Source organism: Asterias amurensis, chromosome 20, assembly GCF_032118995.1.
Source record: "Asterias amurensis chromosome 20, ASM3211899v1".
Lineage (NCBI taxonomy): Eukaryota > Metazoa > Echinodermata > Asteroidea > Forcipulatida > Asteriidae > Asterias > Asterias amurensis.
In genome coordinates, this window is record NC_092667.1 from 12,988,475 (window position 1) to 13,009,330 (window position 20,856).

The 20,856-nt window shown below is 39.1% G+C and overlaps 2 protein-coding genes across 3 annotated transcripts in view; one reads left to right on the top strand and one right to left on the bottom strand.

Moving 5' to 3' along the window:
* Nucleotides 1-48: 48 nt before the first annotated feature.
* On the bottom strand, nucleotides 49-5,697 carry LOC139952313 (piRNA biogenesis protein EXD1-like). Of its 2 annotated transcripts, none has more exons than XM_071951409.1 (4): nucleotides 5,582-5,697; nucleotides 3,115-3,231; nucleotides 2,303-2,636; nucleotides 49-2,118 (listed from the first exon to the last, which is right to left on the bottom strand). In XM_071951409.1, the coding sequence occupies exons 2-4, from the start codon at nucleotides 3,144-3,146 to the stop codon at nucleotides 1,576-1,578; spliced, it is 909 nt and encodes a 302-aa protein (XP_071807510.1). In that variant the 5' UTR covers nucleotides 3,147-3,231; nucleotides 5,582-5,697; the 3' UTR covers nucleotides 49-1,575. The 2 variants fall into 2 exon arrangements, with proteins under 2 accessions (XP_071807510.1, XP_071807511.1); XM_071951410.1 differs by having other exon boundaries at nucleotides 3,115-3,252; nucleotides 5,582-5,621.
* A 1,023-nt stretch (nucleotides 5,698-6,720) lies between these two features.
* Nucleotides 6,721-20,856, top strand: part of LOC139952756 (melanotransferrin-like) — a 29,351-nt gene continuing 15,215 nt past the window's right edge. Inside the window, exons 1-5 of the mRNA XM_071951979.1 lie at nucleotides 6,721-6,937; nucleotides 10,184-10,283; nucleotides 17,559-17,680; nucleotides 18,116-18,239; nucleotides 18,914-19,135. Coding sequence (XP_071808080.1) covers nucleotides 10,217-10,283; nucleotides 17,559-17,680; nucleotides 18,116-18,239; nucleotides 18,914-19,135 — 535 coding nt within the window. The 5' untranslated portion in view covers nucleotides 6,721-6,937; nucleotides 10,184-10,216. The remainder of the gene's footprint in view (nucleotides 6,938-10,183; nucleotides 10,284-17,558; nucleotides 17,681-18,115; nucleotides 18,240-18,913; nucleotides 19,136-20,856) is intronic.

The following is a 20,856-nucleotide window of genomic DNA, read 5'->3' on the forward strand; positions in this document are numbered from 1 at the left end:
GATACAGAGGACTCAATCAGTAAACATGTCTCTTTTTATTCCTCTACATTTCAGGTTATTACTTCTTTATTATTGTCCTTCTATATGCACCCAACATTATCATGGAACGTTTATTATTATCTTTAAATCAAGTATCTTGAAGCTTTCTTTATATAAAACATGAAATCTAGATTGATCTTGAATTAAGATGTGGCCCAAAAATGTTGGCCGATCGGATACTGTACATAGCTAATGGCGGGAGACGCCGAACTGTTTAAATAATGTTAATTATACAATTAAACTACATTTGAAAAGGAATTTTGTTAGATGTCGCTGAAACTCTAGAAGAGCGGTATGTCCACGCTGGAAGAATAACCCATAATGGACTACACAATCTGAGAAACGTTTCATGCAGAAATGGGTTTCAGATGTTATCATTATTTTTTAGAATCCCTCTAAAACCATGTTTCTTTGAAAGCAATCGTTTCCGAAAATGGTATACATTATCAACAGCTCTTAACCAAGTAAGTTTTAAAGGAACACGTTACCTTGGATCGGTCAAGTTGGTCATTGTAAAATATAATGATCCATACGAAATTGCGTGGTTTTCCTTTTATCTCGTCGACTGACACGGTCGGCCATTTATGGGAGTCAAATTTTTGACTCCCAAAAATGGCCGACCGTGTTAGTTCGCAAAGTAAAAGGAAAACCACGCAATTTCGAGGCAAATTTGTGTGGATCATTGTATTCTACTTTTAAAACCTCTTTCTAATCATAATGCATTTTATAACAAACGGTTACAAACGCTTTTCAAAGACCAACTCGACCGATTCATTGAGGGTCATTATTTGAGTACTTATTACCCGCATGGGTATTTAATTCTTGAAAAACATCTCCAAATAAATTCCGTATTCTACTTTCATTTTAACAAAACTAACGTATTAATTTAAACAAATAGTGAGAAATAAAATGTTATACATGATTGTAGAGTTTTTCGTCAATGTGTTGAAATTAATTAACGTCTGAGCATCATAAAACCTTTGATCTTTCTGCTGTTTAACACAAAAAAATAACATAAGGCTCACAGTCGCGTTTTGATCTTTTTTCTCAAGATTACTTGTGTGACTTGACCCTGGTCCGTAATGCACCCATACAAAGCACGAAAAGCTTGTTTCGTCGAAATTTAGATTTGAACCAACCCGTGGTCCAATTTGATAGAGCTGCTTAAGCACAAAACAGTTCTTAACAAATTTCTGATTAGCAGATATTATGAGCAAGATACAAGCCACAGGTTGTACATGTGACATGGTAACCATATTCTAGGAGTGGTAGGCAGTTATTTTGTTGCGCTTAATATCGTCTTTAATGTGCTTAAGCAGCTCTGTGAAATTGGGCCTTGGTTTCAATTTATGACATGACAAAATAATATAACACTTCCTGTGTTACTTTATAATAATATAAAGCTAGTTGACCAGTTTGAAAAAGCAAACTAAAATTTGCTTATGTATAGGTTGAACAACGGTACCTTTGTTTTGAAAAACTGTTTATATTTTTCCCTGTCGTTGTTGAGACTTTTCCGTTGATCGCAGCTCTTTTTTAGTACCACCCTTTGTTGACTTCCTTCGTGACTTTGATGCAGACAGGACAAATTCGTTGTCCTCTCTGCTTGAAATCAGAACTCGGGAAACCCTGTCTGCATTTCTGGCACGTGGTGATCGGCCCGGTGCCCGGTGTGGTTGGAAAAATACGCCAAGGTACGAACCCGTTCCTCTCGAACGTATCGTTGGTGCGGACAGCACGAGAGCGGAAGAACTCAAGGTAGTTCTTCGATGCCTCTACTACGGCGTGGTTGTTCAGACGCACGACGCTTTTCAGCTTCTCGTACAGTTTGTAAAACCCCATGACGTCGGCTGCAGAGTATTCTAGAAGAGCCTTCTGCAGAGGTTGCTCAAGCCAGACCCCTTCACGTTTCATCACCTGGCTACCACGCTCCTTGGCTTGAAGGATGCCTTGGTCTTGGACGTTGTACTTCTGGAGACATTTCTTGAAGCCGTTGACCCTTGGGAGGTACCCGGATGACGAGTAAGCCAGCATTGCTACAACGGCGTTCTGTTTCATGTGGTCACCCCGATAAACGACCTGTCAATAGATATAGGTAACTCTGGTCAGGAAATAAACTCTACAAATAAAAAACTACGTGAAGTAATTCCAGACTTCAAGACACCAAACATGCCTGGTGGTAGAAAGAAAAGTGAAAACCATTCAAAACCTTTCACAAGTGTCAGCATGCATGCACTCTCCTTTATAAAGGACAAAAATGTACCTCCATCAATTGCAAGTCCAGTACATTGGTCAGTTTGACGCTGTACTGATGCCAGAGACAGTCCGAGTCCTGGCGGCAGTCAAACATTAACTTCTGACGGTCTGGATCCTGAAGAAGATCCCTCAGGCCTTTGTCGAACACCCCGGATCCCAACTTCTTGATGTTAAACAAGAAAGTGTGTTTCTCTGTTGCAGCAGACAGGATAACGAGCTCCCCTGCCCGGCTGAGTTTTTCCCCCTCTAAGTCGACGGCCAATAGAGGGAGCCCTTCACCCGGCTCACGGAGTTTCTTTAGGGCTGGCTCTATTTGCCCCTCTTCCTCCACCACCTCGTACCTGAAAGTACAATCAAACAAAACATTTATGGTCTGAACTTCCATTCTTCCAACTCCCAAATCAAAAAATACATATTAATATTGTTTTTTAAAGTGCCGATAAAAACATGCAAAATACAAATTTGAACTTTGATAATAATATTTATGAATGTTTTTAACTCCGGACAGGTTTGCTTTTAAGTATTTCCATGTTATCCCTGACTCAAAACATGCACAGCAAAAATAGATTTTTGAATAGTTTAATTTCAGTCGTTTCATGCTACTTTGCAACGCTCATGCGCCCAGAAAAACAGTTTCGCATTATAGGACGCAAAGAAGAAAGGCGACTCACAAAAACAAACTGAGGAAATCAACTCAAGACAGTGTGGGATATGGATGCATGTACGATATGCGTAACAGTATTTCTGCCGTTTAACATCATGTTTGTCCAAGTAATATCTAACTCGACATACTATTTCAGTAGAGTGAACAAAACTTACACCAAATTGAAAGTTGCGCCGTAAGCCGCCATAGTCGACGCGAGAGAAGTAGGCCCGATACCAACCGACAAGATGCTAGTTCTGTTTTTGCACTCCAGTCAGTATCCCGTATCCAGACTGTAGATAAATGAAATACAACTCCATGCAAACATCGTTAAATTATTGTCCTCATCGATTGTGTAAACCCACAAAAGAAAGTACATGTATGTACAACATGTGCCTATACATCATTGTATAATATTATCAAAATCAAAACCAACGTTAAATGTAAGTTGCACATTGCAAAAGGAAGTGATTTCTCTGGCTTCTTTTAAAGGCAGTGGACACTATTGGTAATATTACTCAAAATAACTATTAGCATAAAACCTTACTTGGTAACGAGTAAAGAGGTTGATAATATAAAACATTGTGAGAAACGGCTCCCTCTGAAGTGACGTATTTTTATCGAGTAAAAAAAAGGGGGGGATTTTCCACGAATTTGATTTAGAAACCTCAGAATTAGATTTTGAGGTCTCGAAATCAAGCATCTGAAAGCACACAATATTTTCTTTCATTGACGACCAATTTGAGCTCAAATTTTCACAGGTTTGTGATATTATGTTGAGATACACCAACTGAGAAGACTGGTCTTTGACAATTACCAATAGTGTCCAGTGTGTTTATCGGGTATTGTACATGATATGGAAAAGTAAGAGGGGGCCGTTTCTCACATCACAAACATACTTTATAATAAGTATATCAACAGCTCTCCGTTGCACGTTATACCAAGTAAGTTGTTCATGCTACAACGTTATGTTGAGAATAACCAATAGTGTTCAGTGCCTTTAATTCGCCTCGTGAAAAGGAATGATCTAGATTTCACCTCTTGATTGTACTCAACGACAATGCAACCATGATTGTGTAATATTTCAACAGCAGTAACCTTGCAATGTGATGGTTTGCCAACAACAAACAAATTACAATGAGTTTGTCATACAATTTCGTGCTACGGGGAAAACCCTTGGTTGAAATTTTAGAGTGGATTAACATAGTGGATTGACTTCTACTTGATGTAATTTTTTTTTTAAACAAATATTATAATGTTGACATGTGCAATTCAGTTTTTAACTGCGAGACATGTTTTAATAAACCATTTTTGAATTGAATTGAATTGAATTGAATAAGTAAAACTACGTTCCCGCCATCTGTGTTCTCTACCTGCTTAAACTTACTGGAAGTTTTTAAGGTACTTTTAAGCGTTATACTTATAGACATAAACTAATAGTTTTTTACTTGTCATGCTTACACGCTATCCTGACATTACCGGACATCATCTTAAAGGAACACGTTGCCTTGGATCGGTCGAGTTGGTCTTTGACAAGCGTTTTTAACCGTTTATTATAAAATGCATATGGGTAGAAAGATGTTGTAAAAGTAGAATACAATGATCCACACAAACATGCCTCGAAATTGCACGGTTTTCCTTTTACCCTGTCGACTAACACGGTCGGCCAATGGGAGTCAACAGTTTGACTCACATAAATGGCCGACCGTGATAGTTCGCGACGTACAAGGAAAACCGTGCAATTTCGAGTGATACTTGCTGGGTCATTATATTCTACTTTTAAAACATCTTTCTAACCATATGCATTTCATAACAAACGGTTTCAAACGCTTTTAATAGACCAACTCGTCCGATCCAAGGCAACGTGTTCCTTTAAAGACAGTGGACACTATTGGTAATTGTCAAAAACCAGTCTTCTCACTTTGTGTATCTCAACATATGCATAAAATAACAAACCTGTGAAAATTTGAGCTCAATCGGTCATCGAAGTTGCGAGATAATAATGAAAGAAAAAACACCTTTCAGATGCTTGATTTCGAGACCTCAAAATAATTCTAAATCTGAGCTCTCGAAAGCAAATTCGTGGAAAATTACTTATTTCTCGAAATCTACGTCACTTCAGAGGGAGCCGTTTCTCACAATGTTTTATATTTCAACCTCTCCCCGTTACTCGTCACCAAGAAAGGTTTTATGCTAATAATAATCTTGAGTAAATTAATACCAATAGTTTCCACTGCCCTTGAAGGAACATTACAAAACTTGTAAGATTCGTCTGTGTTCACAGATTCACATAAGCTTACACGGTCTAATGATGATGATAGTAGAAAACATCCATTATTGAAATATTAAAACATCCATTATTGAAATATTTATTTCTGACCCAGAGAGGCCGATCGATCTAAAACTTCTACCAGGTGTCAGTTTATGTGTGGAGTAAAGTGCTTACATAGCCAGCAACCGTTTTGTTAGCAAAACAACGGTGATGTTACTTCAATTCAATTGTATGAAATATATACAAAAATTGTAATGATACTTTTGAGAAACGCGTGAACAAGATTTTTTTTACAGTTTTCACAAATCCGATTTGCAGCAAAACAACAACAGATGAGGCGGCGTATACAAAAGAAAATGTTTGATACGTACCTTTTGCAAATTTTTCTCCAGATTAATGAGATTTTCTGAAGCACCTCCAGGGTCTGTCCACTGATAGATAAAAGTGAAGATGTGATGTACAGCGCGGCGTGATATTGCATTTTTCCTGATGGGGATTACCCTGACTCACCATGTCATGATTTTGTAATAATTATTGGGTGGTGCTGGAGATTCTGTCCCCCTGATGGCGCCCTCTTTTGAACACCCTCTTTAAGACGACCAATATGAGGCAAATGACCGACCGACAAAAAGTGTGTCAGATTGCGACTATGCCGTTTGGTTTGACGCCGCGCCTACATTAAACGTACGGTTGGGGACCTAGAGGAATTTATTTCATTTCATAAAGTGTTTTATTACTATAATGTAGGCCTACAATACGAGATAAGCCTGGATTCAATTTTTTTTTTCATGGTGGTTTTGGCTTCGCCCGTCATGCCGTCGTCCGGCGCGCGTCGTTATAATTATTGCCCCGCGGCCCCTACGGCGTCGCGTCGTTACTATTTCTACCTCCCCATGCTTATAATACCCGCCGTCGTCTCTGGGGGCCCGCCGTCACATCGTGCCGTCGTCCGTCCCCGGCCGTCGCGTTGCGCCTTTCCTTTCGCGTCGCTCGTTGCGTTGCCCATGTTCTAAATCTGTTTTAAAACTCGTTATTTTACTCGACACAAGGCAGCCTAGAACTAAACTAGAGTAGGTTTTGATTGGGTGTTCAAAACAATAACATTGACTTAATTGTGCGGTTAACGGCAGTCCCCCCCCCCACCCCCCCCCCCCCTTAAAAACAAAAAACAATGGCCGGATGTTTGCTTTTCCGTGCTCGAAGCAAAATAATTAACTCACGGAGTGTACGTTGTTCTCTTGGCATGGCCCCCCCCCCCCCCCCCCCCTTACACACACCACCAATCGCATGCGCAAACTGATGAGTACAAGCCTCACGCAGTCCATGTCCGTCACGCTTCGTCACGTACGCCATCCGGACCCGCACATCAGACCCTAGTCTTTCGTCAAGGCCTTCGTAGCATTAGACAGCTTCGTAAACAGAAGAGCGATCTGAGACAACGCCCGCGAGAGTCCAGCTGCCAATCGCATGAGTGATCTTTCTTTGCAGTCGCTTGGGAGAGTGACGCCCTGCGCAGCAGTCCGCAAAGGCCTCGACAAAAGGCTACACCAGAAAAGACGACGCTCGACAACTCCGCATTATTATATAAAGTGTGTTAACTTTCGATATTGATCCACACCCTCTGATACCACGCAAAAAGGAATGCAGACACCGTTTTCTTCCACGTGTTTTGTGTGAAAAATCATTGATAAAGAGTGCAGCTAACAGGTGGCACCTAGTTGACAACGGTGAGTAAGGTTTGCTTTTTGTCACAAGTTTTACACCATAGTTTGGTTCTCATACAACTTTCCATCAGTGGAAATTTCTGGTGCTAGTTATTTGATGGAGTAAAAACTGGTAGGTGGTAAATTTTGGGCTGGTGGTGGTTGGTTGCAGAGCGAGCGCACAGGAAGCCTCTTGCCTGGCCATCTTGATCGATCGGGGCTTTTAGTTCATTATGACGGTAGGCCCAGGCAGCGTGTTTTCGATCGGCTGCTCGTGGCGTGTTAATTCTACCGGTATCAACCAGCACCAGACCAACTTATTTTCAGGGAAGAATTGTTAGACTTTTGTAATTTGTTTATTTTATGTTAGCTTGGATCCGTGGAGATCAGTGAGGTGTTTTTTTCTATCACATAACTGAATGAAGAATGTTTATTTTTCTATCAGTATCATTACTGAACTGAATGAAGAATGATTTGGATTTACTTTCCGTATGCAGTATGGCGCCACCACTTTTTCACTAATTTTTACAAAAAGGGATCTCATTCATTGAGGTAAATTAAATACTATTACTATTTTATTTCATACCGAATGAAAAAGTGGTGGCACCATACGGAAACTTGTCCGACTTTTTAAACCTGCACCGACTGTACTTTTATGGACTGTACTTTTATACGGAAGAAGAAGAAACCCTTTTTAAAGACCCTGGACACTATTGGTAATTGTCAAAGACCAGTCTTCACAGTCGGTGGATTTCAACATATGCATAAAATAACAAACCTGTGAAAATTTGAGCTCAATCGGTCGTCGAAGTTGCGAGATATTAATGAGGAAAAAAAACACCCTTGGCGTACCATAGTCACACAAAGTTGTGTGCTATCAGATGCTTGATTTCGAGACCTCAAATTCTAAATCTAATGAGGCCTTGAAATCAAATTCGTGGAAAATTACTTCTTTCTCAAAAACTATGTCACTTCAGAGGGAGCTGTTTCTCACAATGTTTTATACTGTCAACCTCTCCCCATTACTCGTTACCAAGTAAGGTTTGATGCTAAATATTATTTTGAGTAATTACCAATAGTGTCCACTGGCTTTAATATTACTCGGATTAAAGGTAGGTTGTGTGAAAAGGGCTTTTAAAACAAGATTACGAGATTCAGAGCAGGGAGTGAATAAGGTTGACTTATTATCCACATCTGTAATGACAGTATTGTGTAGTCAAAATGTGGAAATACAAAGAGCCAGACATTAAAAGCTGACTATTTTATCAATGATCTCATGATGAGGATGTGTAAAAGCAACGGTATGTATTGGCAATTATTACAAAACACACATAACTTCTTTCTGCACTCTGTAAACGGTACAATAACAAAACAATCCAAAGCCAAACGGCAGAATTTTTGCTTCTTTAGGGACATTGTCATTTTTTTAAAGAATATATCTGGAGAGCCAGACAGTTTCAAAGGCCATGTTTGACGTGGTTAATATTTTACCATTGTTAAAGTCCTCTTGAATGGAGCAACTAAGGCCGAGTAAAAACAGAAACTTGTTTAGCGTCCCCGCCTGCTTGCTTTTTAGATGCCGCCTCCTTTTTTTTTTTTTTTTTTCTTTTTTAATGATTTGTCTTCTTTTTTTTTTTATGAAAAAAAGTTATTTTAAACAATCTCAGCTGAAACAATCTGAATGTCTTGTATGAGTGTCTTGTCCAAAATTTTCATTTATGTATTGTGTGTTTGGGCAGTAAAAAAAACAATGAACAATGTTTGATTAGTAATTGGTCGTCAAAATTGCGAGATAATAATGAAAGAAAAAAAAACCTTGTTACACGAAGTTGTGTGCTTTTAGATGGTTGATTTCGAGACCTCAATTTCTAAATCTGAGGTCTCAAAATCAAATTCGTGTGAAATTACTTCTTTCTCGAAAACTATGTCACTTCAGAGGGAGCCGTTTCTCAAAATGTTTTATACTATCAACCTCTCCCCATTACTCATCACCAAGTAAAGTTTTATGCTAATAGTTATTTTGAGTAATTACCAATAGTGTCCCTGGCCTTTAAACCATAAAAAAACTTACTTACTTAGGTAGGAAACATTGTGGCAACTGAAAATTTAGTAAAATCAACTGCAGTGGCTGGTAGGAATGAAACACAAATAACATTTTACGTGCTTGACAATTAATCAACTCATTACCTTTGCCCTTGCATGGAGTTCTCAAACAAATTAAAAAGTCCTGAAGTAGGGGGCCTGAACCAACCAACTGCAGTGGCTGGTAGGAATGAAACACAAATAACATTTTACGTGCTTGACAATTAATCAACTCATTACCTTTGCCCTTGCATGAAGTTCTCAAACAAATTAAAAAGTCCTGAAGTGTAGGTGGCCTACGTGCGAATAAAACGAGAGAAGTTCATGTACCTTAAAAAGACTGTTCCAGAAATCCTCTCCCAAGGCCGTATAATATTTGAGCTACAGTGTAGTGTTTCAATGTTTACCTTGTGTAGTCTAGACACATTGAGAATTTGCTTTGTCAACAAACCTTTCACAGTTATTGCACATGAATGTAGTTTAAGACTATATTACTTGTGTGCTGGAATCGTTTGTATGGTCACATAGTAGGCCTATCAATGTTTGTAGATTGTTCTGTCTGACAAAACATCACGAAAACATCACGTTTAGATAAGGCTTGTTTGCTCTTAGTACATTTCACACCAGACAATGTTCTCGATAAGTTTCAAGAGAAAACTAACTCAAACTTGAGTTTCTATTCCTGTCAAACTCATTTTAAATCAATTTTGTTATAGGATTTTCTGGATATTGGAGTGGGGATATTAAAAGCACAGTTTTAGCCAGGATTTTAGTGAAATACTGTTTTTGCTGTACAGCATAGTACATGTGAGTGTCAATATTTTTCATGGGAGTATGGAAATAAATAAGGGAATAAAAGAGTGGCGGCGAGTTCTTTAACTGCCATTTAAAACCGGCAGGGTCGTGGCCATACGATGTAGGCCTTTATTGCACGGCCACAACCCTATTATGTTCTCAGTGGCCTGCGTGTAATTCCAGGAATTGCCAGGCGGGGCCCCTTACCAGAGGGAAAATCGCCCTGCCCCTTTAAAAGCAAAGTTCAAGGTAAATCGCCCTGCCCCTTTAAAAGCAAAGTTCAAGGTCCTGTTGTTTGATTCTGTTGATTCAGAAAGATGAAGTTTTTAGCTCTGTTCCCAAATGTTTGCTGTTACTGTATGTTTGATATTCATGTTTTCATCTTGTTTTAAGGTTTCCTCAGCATTTCAACAATTCAACTCCACGATGATTGGAATGGCCAGCACCATGCGTTTCATTTGTCTGGTACTTTGCCTTCATGTGGCATGTGCAGGTAAGATTCAGTTTAGACTGGTACTACACAGTATAATTAAAGGAACACGTTGCCTTGGATCGGTCGAGTTTGTCTTTGAAAAGCGTTCTGTAACCGTTTGTTATAAAATCGGTTAGAAAGATGTTGTAAAAGTAGAATACAATGATCTACACAAATATGCCTCGAAATTGCGTGGTTTTCTTTTTACCTCGTTGACTAACACGGTCGGCCATTTATATGGCCGACCGTGTTAGTTCGCGAAGTAAAATGAAAACCACGCAATTTTGAGTGATACTTGTGTGGATCATTGTATTCTACTTTTAAAACATCTTTCTAACCATATATGCATTTCATAACAAACGGTTTCAAACGCTTTTTATAGACCAACTCGTCAGATCCAAGGCAATGTGTTCCTTTAAGTCTTCACCCTTAAAAATTAATGCAAAGTTTTTTTTTACACCATTATTTTAATTTATTTTTTGTGGGGAGGAACTTACACAAAAGGTTCAAGGTGAAGATTTGAGTTACATACTCGGGTAAATTCTATCCACACGGTTTGACTTCTCACCAATTGCGTATTGGTTGTTTTTTTCAGAGCAATGAAAAATGGGGAAAAAAATTCGAATCTTACGACTTTAATAATAGTAGGCCTGTTTTAACTGTTCTGAAAACTGTATCCGCCACAACAGGAAGTGTAGCTTCAATTGTATTCAAACCCCAAAAGTTTTCTTGGCAGGTTACCAAGTCTATAAGGAATAACAAGGTTGCCAACCTTGAAAACACCCCATTCTTCTTTTACTTTGTAGTCCATACTTATTTCGAACACCACACTATGGCCAAAAAAAAATAAATACCAGTTGATCGTCCCCGCCCGCATCCTTTTTGGGGGCCGCATCCTTTTTTTAATACTATTTACTATTTTTTCGGTTTTTGTAACAAAAAATATATATATAATATATTTTTCAAAAGGAATGGCTTAGGAGCTTTTCCCTGAATCTAACTTGATGCTCTCGAACACTTGTAACCGTCTGTTTCATAAAACAATATTAGTAAATGCCTACCAGCAAATCTTTTATAGTGTTATCCAACCCTGTTAGTGTTAGTGTTAACACAGGTCCTCATGCAACTAATAGGTATAAATAAGTTTGCCGTTGATTCAAACTGAAGAATTGGTGGCCTGTTTGATTTGAAATACTTAGCGGCCATCTTGAAAAAAAATAGTAAATAGTAAGGCCCTCATCCTCCTTTTTTGAAAAATCCGGACGATCAACTGGTATTTTTTGTTATTTGGTATAACCATCCAGACCACTTGGCCAGCTGAGCGCTAAAGGGAGACCGCTGCTAGTTTGTCTTTTCTCCTTAAGTCTGTCAAACTCATTAAAGACACTGGACACTATTGGTAATTTTGTCAAAGACCAGTCTTCTCACTTTGGTGTATCTCAACATACTAAAATAACAAACCTGTAAAAATTTGAGCTCAATTGGTCATTGAGGTTGCGAGATAATAATCAAAGAAAAACACCCTTGTCCTGCGAAGTTGTGTGCTTTCAGATGCTTGATCAACAGCTCCCCATTACTCGTTACCAAGTAAGGTTTGTATGCTAATAATTATTTTGAGTAACTACCAATAGCGTCCACTGCATTTACATCTGTCAAACTCATTATCAAGGAAGAAGCTATACCTTCCTTGTTGTTCCAACTGGAAGAGCAATTGTAACTTAAGGCCTTTTACATTTCCCTTGAACCTAAAATAGGAAGCATTGTTCACTGAAGGACCCTGTCTCTGATAACCACCCTGGTGACATTTGGGGGTTTTCCCTTTGCCCTGTTGAAGGGCAGACAGAGATCAACTGGGGTCCATTTCCACGATGAGCTCATGGTCTAATGAAATTCCAGTCATTTATAGCCCCACCCACTCTCTGGGTTTGTTTCAGAGGTAGCTGTCAACAAAGTTCCTCAAAAAAAATGAACCCCAGCAGGGTTTTCTGGTTTAACCTTACTCCTAACTAAGGGTAGTAATACCAAGGAGTTTTGTTTTGTATTGGAGGGGGGGGGGGTAGGTGTTATAGTAATAGTTTAAGTGTGGGAAGGCCAACTCCTGGGAAAACTGTCAAGTGTTGAACTTGAAGAGACTTGAGGTCATAGATTGGTTTTTGTCAACGTACATGTCGTGCTCTTGACGTAAATCATAAAGAAATGTATGACACCAGGCTTTGATTTTTACACGTAGGCCCCAGGCCAGTAGTTCTTTTAGGGTTGGGTCTGTAAACTTAGAAACAGACAAGTCCAGGGGTCGATTTCACAAAGAGCTAGGACTAGTCCTAACTTAGGACTAGTCCTAAAAGATATACAAATTGCATGGATAGTCCTAAGTTAAGACGAGTAACTGGTCCTAACTCGAGATAAGACTAGTCCTAACTCTTTGTGAAATCAACTAGGCCTTTGAAAACTACATTGTAATAACACTATAAGTAACAAAACAAGCTTTGTTTATTTCTACTAGTAAATGGGATAATAAAATAAAAAACAAGGCTATGGGCAATTCCAAGCAAACAGGGACATTAACCCAAAAAATCAAATTCGCCCCTGAACTTCCTTATTATTTTTAAGTTATTGCTATCGAATGTAAGGACCAGGAAAATAACTTTTTTAGTCAAATAAATATTGTTTTTTATGAAATATGTCACATTTCTTCCTTGTTATGTTTGGCTTAAAAAATAAAATATTTATGTGCATATTTTTCATTTGTTTGCATTTTTCCCATAAAATAGCAGTTTTACAAAATTTTAATGCAATTTAGTAGTATGACCTTATACCTTTCAACCAATAAAAAAAAATCTGCCCATGACTTTTTTTAAAGATTTGTAGGTGCACAGTTGTTGGGTGCAGAGAGGTATGAAATGCGAGTGACGAAAAGCTCCCTTTTTTTTTCTTTTTCACAACTGGTTGCGATTGTATTGTTGCCAATTGAAAATTTACTTCTCCCACCAATACCAAGTATAAAAGCACCAAGTGTTAAAACAAAATACCAACCACATTATAATAGGAGGCCCTTGAAAATTGAAATGCGAGTGGCGTGAAACGCGAGTGACGAAATGTAATGCGACTGACGGTACCATTTTCTGTTATAAAAATGTGTACAAAGATAGTTTTGAGGAAAGTAATGTGTAAGAAAGTGTACAACATGTACTAGCATTACTTAAGCCTATTGTTTTAGGCCTATAGAGGGCAGGCATAATTTGTGGTACCCAGGATGCATTGCATCTCCATAGGAACGTCATCGCAAAGCCGCATGATGTAGCACTAACAAGGACATGCGCTTCTGCAGTTTACTGATCCTTGTGCTTTCTACAATTCTCTGCTATCCAGTCTGGTTGTATTGAAACAAAAGGTAATTTAATTTGATCATTAATATGTGTAGTATGTAGTAGCTTACTACCAAAGTAAATAAAAATATATAGTATTTGTTGTAATTATACTCAGATACGAAAAAACAAGCAGACAGATTATATTTTGATTGATTGCCACAGCCTCTGAAAACTGTTTATTTCCAAAACAAAAATTGTGAAGGTTGCCGAAAAACTTATGGCTAGCCAGTCACACACATAAAAATAGCTTAGGGTACACATGACCCCACAATTGTTTGGCCAGTACTTGGCTTCTTCTGCCCACATAACACTCATCAAATTTGCCCAGTACCTGGATTCTTCTTCCCATGAACACGTGACCTCAACCATTACTGGGCACCACGCCCCAATTGCCACGCCACAACAAATCTGGCCAACATGGCTTCTTCTTCCAATGTACACGTGACACAACCATTAATGGGCACCACGCCCCTATTACTCATTTGGCACACAAATGTTATACTTGTTAACTGGCACCTGGCCAAACATTAATCTGCATGCCCACCTGACTCCAATCATGTGGGCACACAGTCAGAATGCACTAAAACAATTATTGAAACTAGTCATACCTTACACAATGAGGTTAACCCATCAATCAATTAATTAAAGGAACACGTTGCCTTGGATCGGCCGAGTTGGTCAAAACAAAAGTGTTTGTAACCATTTTTTATATACTGCATATGGTTGGAAAGATGTTTTAAAAGTAGAATACAATGATCCACACAAGTTTGCCTCGAAACTGCGTGGTTTTCCTTCTACTGTGCGAACTAACACGGTCGGCCATTTATGGGAGTCAAAATTTTTACCCCCATAAATGGCCGACCGTGTTAGTCGATGAGGTAAAAGGAAAACCACGCAATTTTGAGGCATGTTTGTGTGGATCATTGTATTCTACTTTTACTACATCTTTCTAACCATATGCATTTTATAAAAAACGGTTACAAACGCTTTTCAAAGACCAACTCGACCGATCCAAGGCAATGTGTTCCTTTAAGTTGTAAAATTCCACCTTGAGACATGAGGTCGGACTTAGCCCCTAGGGAACCTCCGAGCGCTAACACAACTTATTGTTACAATACTTTAACTCAGTATTAAGAATGGACGTGTAAGTTCCTTGAACAAGGTGTTCAAAGTGAAAGAAATAATTTGACAAAGTACATTTACTTGCAACTATAACCCCCAAAACAGAAACACTGTGTGAATCCCGTAAAAAACGCCATACCGCAATGACAAGTTAAGATTACTGACAAGACCTTTAGGGCGGGAGTGGAGGGAAACTAATTAAACTGTGTGAGTAAAAAACTCACACAGCCTCTTCACTTCGAAAGGCAGTGACAAAGTGTTAACTGGCACCTGGCCAAACATTAAACAGAGAGTCAGCAATTACATTAAACACTCCTGGCACATGTGTAGCCTTAAAACGAATATTAAACCTCAAGCAGGCAAGCACCAACGTGCGGAATGAGATGCATCATTTGGGGACAGTGAGAAGATTGTTTGTTGATAATGTGCATCACTGCTGCATTGTCGGTGTGGAACAGGACCTTGCGGTTGACAAGCTGGGGGGCCCAACATTTAAGTGCCACTACAATTGGATACAATTCCAAAAACGCAATTGACGGAGGATTGCACAATAAGGAGTTGGGCCAATGCCCTTGAACCCAGTGTCCCTGAAAGTAAGCTCCAAAACAATGCTACCTGCAGCATCGGTAAACAAATCCAACGCAGGGCTCGATTCCCATTCACGGTTCAAAAAGGCAGAAACACTGTTAATATGCACCAAGAATTCAAGCCACATACGCAGGTCGAGCTTCGCCCCTGCTGACAAACGAATCTTAAAGTGGGGTTTGGCAATACCCTTTGAAAGCGAAATAAGGCGCCGCAGAAAAGCCCCCCCCCCCCCCCCCCAGGGGAAATGGCTCTGCATAGAAAATTCAAAGAACCGGCCAGGGACTGTAGGGCAACAAGTGTTATTTTACGGTGAGCCAAAACAGCCGTAATCTTGGCAATCATAGCTTGAACCTTGTCAGCCGGGACCTTAACTTGAGCATGCAACGCATCAATCTCCAAGCCAAGATATGTAATACTCTGCACTGGCCCCTCTGTTTTATCTTGTGCCAAAAGCACCCCAAGTGTACTACAAGCCTGAGTAATGGCGTTGACTGGCAAAATGAGGCAGAAGCGTTACATTGAGAAAAAAAAAAGCAGCAGGAAAGTATGATGATCACGTAAGAACACAGGGAAACTTCCAGTAAAAGCAAACAATAAAGAAAAGCTTCCTTGCGATGCATGGGCAGATACACTAGAGGGATTCGCATGATTCTGGGAGAATCTTTGGTCGCCCTCCTAGGTCGGAAGCACAATTTTTCCAAAGTCATCCTGGTTAGATTTTCCTTGGTCGATTGTGAACAAAAATGTGAATGTGTGACCTACGTCTTGCTCATGAATATTTAATGTTGTTTAATTTTCCTAATACCATTGTGTTAATGCCTTATATTGAGTAATGCCAAACCAATTGCTCGGTTAATTTAGTTATCCAGTTCATTGTTTTGTAACTATTTCAGTAAATACATTTTGTTTATTGTAATAAGTATTTGGAGCACCCAGCTCCTTTAAAATGTTTAGAAAGGTTGTTTTAAAAAGACTTTGCCAAGACTTGATCAGAATTGTGGAGGAAAAGCTTCATTTTGTGCACAACACAATGAGCGGACAAAGTGAAATGCGAGTGACGGAAATGCGAGTGACGGAAATGCGAGTGACAGCCCTTTTCCCCTCTAACTTAAATACAGTTAATTGTTTTAGATTCTTGTTACCCTCATTTATACTTCAGTAGGGTAGGTGTTTAGTTCATATAACAATTTGGTTGTAGTACATTTGGTTTGAGGAAACTTTCCAAATAAAACAGAGACATTTTTTGGGCATGTCCTTTTCATGAAATGCGAGTGACAGTTTTGTCCAACAGTGTCATGCTCAAATTTAGTATCAGGTTATTTTTTTTTTATACCATTAGGTTAATGCCTTAGATACTGAGTATATCCATATCAAGAATGAAAGAGTAATTCCTTGTAATTAAAAAGATATAACTAAGCTTGTAAAAGGATGCAAAAAAGTGAAATGCGAGTGACGCTGGAATGGCCCCTTTGCATGTTAGAACTGTTCTGCAGCCGATTTTACGGAACGCTAGCAGTGAGGACGAGTAACCCGTCCTAACTAAGAATGAGTTCAATGCCTCCTAACGTCTTTGGATACGTAACTGAACTCGTCCTAAGTCCTTAAGATGAATCCTAAGTTAGAAAAAATTTGGTGAAATCAACGGCTGTGGTCTTGTTTGAACAATTCTGGGCCAGTAACAGCGAATCCTTTCGCAAAACAGTAATAATAATAATAATAATAATAATAATAATAATAATAATAATAACTTTCGATTTATATAGCGCCTAATAACTAACCATTAATTCTCTAAGCGCTTTACATTAGAGCCCTGGTCATAGGGCCAATAACATCCCTTTTTAATGTGTCTCAGCTCCCTTGGGAGTATACAACCTGGGCAACAGTTTATATCGCTCCAAAGGCTTTTTCATTCACAATATCAACCTCTACCCTCGCAGGTACCCATTTATTCCCCTGGGTGAAGAGAAGCAAGTATAGTAAAGTATCTTGCTCAAGGACACAAGTGTCACGACCGGGATTCGAACCCACACTCCGGTGACTGCACAAGAACTTGAATTCTATGCTCTTAACCACTCGGCCATAACACTATCGACAGCTTTGTGCTAGTGTGGAGTACCACTCAACATGTATGACCCCTGCCTACCTTGAGGAGTTATTTTTAGTTGGGAAAAAAAAAAAATGAAATTTTTAATGATGTCTGTATTGTTATTATTTTCAGTGACTGAGGTGCGTTGGTGCACTATATCCAGTCAAGAAGAAGCAAAATGTGCCGCAATGAAGACTGCATTTGAAAGTCATTCATTGCCTACACTGCGGTGTGTTGCACACACTTCTACAAGGGTAACACTTTTATTCTTTTTCCGCTTGGTACTTAATAATAATAATAATAATAATAACATAAAATTTATAAGACGCACAGTATCTGGAATGGTACCATTCAAAGGCGCCGGAAGCTAGCAAGCAGACACATTGAACAGATGAGTCTTGAGGTTGTGTTTGAAGGTAGACAGTACTGTATCAGGTGTGTCACTCAGCTACGTGGTCATTTCAGCAGAAAATGTTGCTTAAACGTTTTCTGCTTAGCAAAAATGAAATGCATACCAGTTACAGATGGTGCATGTGAAATGGTATTTCAGCTGGTAACCTTATTCTGGTAAGCAGATTTCTGTTGTGCTTAGCTCCTTTTTGTGCTTTTGCAGCTCCATGAAAGTGAGCCTTGCTGTTTGACTTGGTTAAGAATGTCTCCTCCTTTTTCTGTACCTTGTGTGTATCTAGGAATGCATGGCTGCGATTGCTAACGGCGATGCCGATCTGATCACGCTTGATGGTGGAGACGTTTATCCGGCAGGGTTCGAGTTCGGCTTGGTACCCATTATGAACGAGCAGTATGCGCAGACCAGTAAGTAATATAAAGGCTGAGTCACACTGCTGTGAAAACGAAAACGATAACGATCACGGAGCCATGAGAAGGCATTCTATTGGCTGGATTAGCGTGTGCGTATTCTGAGTGGAGCAATTCACCCAATAGAATGTGTTTTCTTTGCGTCGTGGTCGTTTTCGTTATCGCTGCAGTATGACTTGGCCTTAAGCTACTCATCTTGTCAGGGGCACCAAGGCAGTGGAATGAAAAAAGCCTTTCGCGAGTTAGATTTAAATTATGTCTGGTACAATGACTTGCTTAGTCACAATGTAACGCTTACATTTGAATTCCTCAGACTATCGAGACAATTGCTATACCATGTATGTCAAATGGTTTTGGGCAATTCCTTTGTATAGCAACCTCCAGATGAGCAAAACGTGGTACCATTGTGTCATTCAGTCATACACAGTTTGAGGCCTGTATTCTTCGTTTTTGAAAGGGAAATGGCACCTTTTCATCAGTTGACTTTTTCTAAACTCTTGCAAAACAATCGCTGCGGAAACAGCCCTGTGAAGTAAAAAATTTGCTTCAGAATCACATTTGCAGGAAGTATGGACCGGGCTTTTACTGGTCCTGCTAGCCAGTCGGTAAACAAGTTTCAGGAAAACCACTGAGATATTAAAAATTCTTATACCAATTCTCATTTCTTGTAGACCCAGATGGTTACCATGCAATTGCCGTGGTAAAAAAGTCAAACCCGGCCATCACCATCAAAAACCTTCGGGGCAAGAAGTCGTGTCACACCGGAGTAAGGAAGACCGCCGGATGGAACGTCCCCGTAGGTTTCCTCATGGAGAGCGGTGATATGACTCCCCAAGACTGCCAGGACGACATTACATCTGCCGGGAATTTCTTCAGCCAAAGCTGTGCTCCAGGTTTGTAAAGAGAAAAAAATACTGAAACGTGAATCGTGATAATTTTGACTGACTAGTTCTGTGTTGAAAAACATCTGTTTTTTTTTTTCTCTTCATTTGAATAATGGAAACGTGAGAAAGCCGTTGACAAAAAGCTTACTTGCCCCACTGGCTGGTGCCCCCCCCCCCCTCCGTCCCCTGAAAAACCTTGACATATCTATCATTCAACTTCCTCTTCATGAGAAATATCTAAAGCACAACCTCAAACATTGGTCCCTTCTAGAACCAGTGTCTTGAGCTGTTGTATTATCGGCTTTGTTTGTTGGGTGTGATGTAAGGTCCCCAGGTGACTGTATTAAAGGAACACGTTGCCTTGGATCGGACGAGTTTGTCTGTAAAAAAAAGCGTTTTTAACCGTTTGTTATAAAATGCATATGGTTGGAAAGATGTTTTAAAAGTAGAATACAATGATCCACATAAATTTGCCTCGAAATTGCGTGGTTTTCCTTTTACTGTGCGAACTAACACGATCGGCCATTTATGGGAGTCAAAAATTTGACTCCAATAAATGGCCGACTGTGTTTAATAGTCGACAAGGTCAAATGAAAACCGTACAATTTCGAGGCATGTTTGTGTGGATCATTGTATTCTACTTTTACCTATATACATTTTATAACAAACGCTTTTCAAAGACCAACTCGACCGATCCAAGGCAACGTGTTTCTTTAACATAGATTTAAGCTCAATAGACAAGGTACAAGGGTGACATGGTTTTCTAGCTAAAAGCCTGGCTAATTGATGCTGACGATTGATAATACTAAGAAGTAGTCATCAAGTCATGATGTAACTATTGATTGCTAAGCCTACATTGTATGAATCTGCTTTCAGTCGCCTGATGAAGACATCGTAGAGCAAACGATACTAGTCGAAACGCTGAGACAAATTATAAAACTCTCTCCATGGTTGTGCTGTTTATAACACACCTATTTATAAGCTTAAAGTAGTAGTCCAGTGGTTTATGTACCTTTCGCCAAGGTAGTAGTTAGGGTATGCAGGTATGTAGCTTTATACTAGAACAGTTTTTTTTTTTACTTCTATGAAATATTTCCCCCTCTGAAGTGAAGTCAAATTTAAGAAATCTTAATCTTAAAAAAAAAAAAAAAAAAAGCTGATTTCTGCAGATTTTGGTTATGAAATCAAATTAATTATACTTTAAAATTGTGTAAGATTTTTTTTTTCTCGTGACTCGGCCCAGATTATTTAATGGGTTTGTTATGTCACATTATACATTGTTGATTGCACAATGGATGAACCCTGTCTGTTACTCCATTGTTGATTGCACAATGGATGAACCCTGTCTGCCACTCCATTGTTGGCTCTACTAATCCCAGATAATTCCTTCAACAAAACTGTTAGTTACATATTCGGAAGATAAGTTTATCGATGCGTTTTATTATGAACCAGTTTGATGAACCGAAACGTTTAGTGCTTAGCTTCTATTTAATTGAAAGTTTAAAGAGAACCCATTTTAAGAAGGAGCTGTATACTGAAAGCAACTTTCACACGTTCACTTGCCATGAAATAATGGAGGTTTCAGCTTATGGCTGAGTGGTTTTGCTATTTTGTATTATTTGATTATTTATTCAGTTTCATTCCTGTTTTATCGATTATCTAATTAAGGCAGTGGACACTATTGGTAACTACTCAAAATAATTATTATCATAAAACCTTTCTTGATTACG

Excerpts from the sequence above, each read along its gene's own strand:
- LOC139952313 (XM_071951409.1), bottom strand. The coding sequence starts at position 3,146 with ATGGCGGCTTACGGCGCAACTTTCAATTTGGT. Across the intron at positions 2,637-3,114 it reads GGCGCAACTTTCAATTTGGT|GTACGAGGTGGTGGAGGAAG; the intron begins GTAAGTTTTGTT and ends TTGTACTTTCAG. Across the intron at positions 2,119-2,302 it reads TGGACTTGCAATTGATGGAG|GTCGTTTATCGGGGTGACCA; the intron begins GTACATTTTTGT and ends ATCTATTGACAG.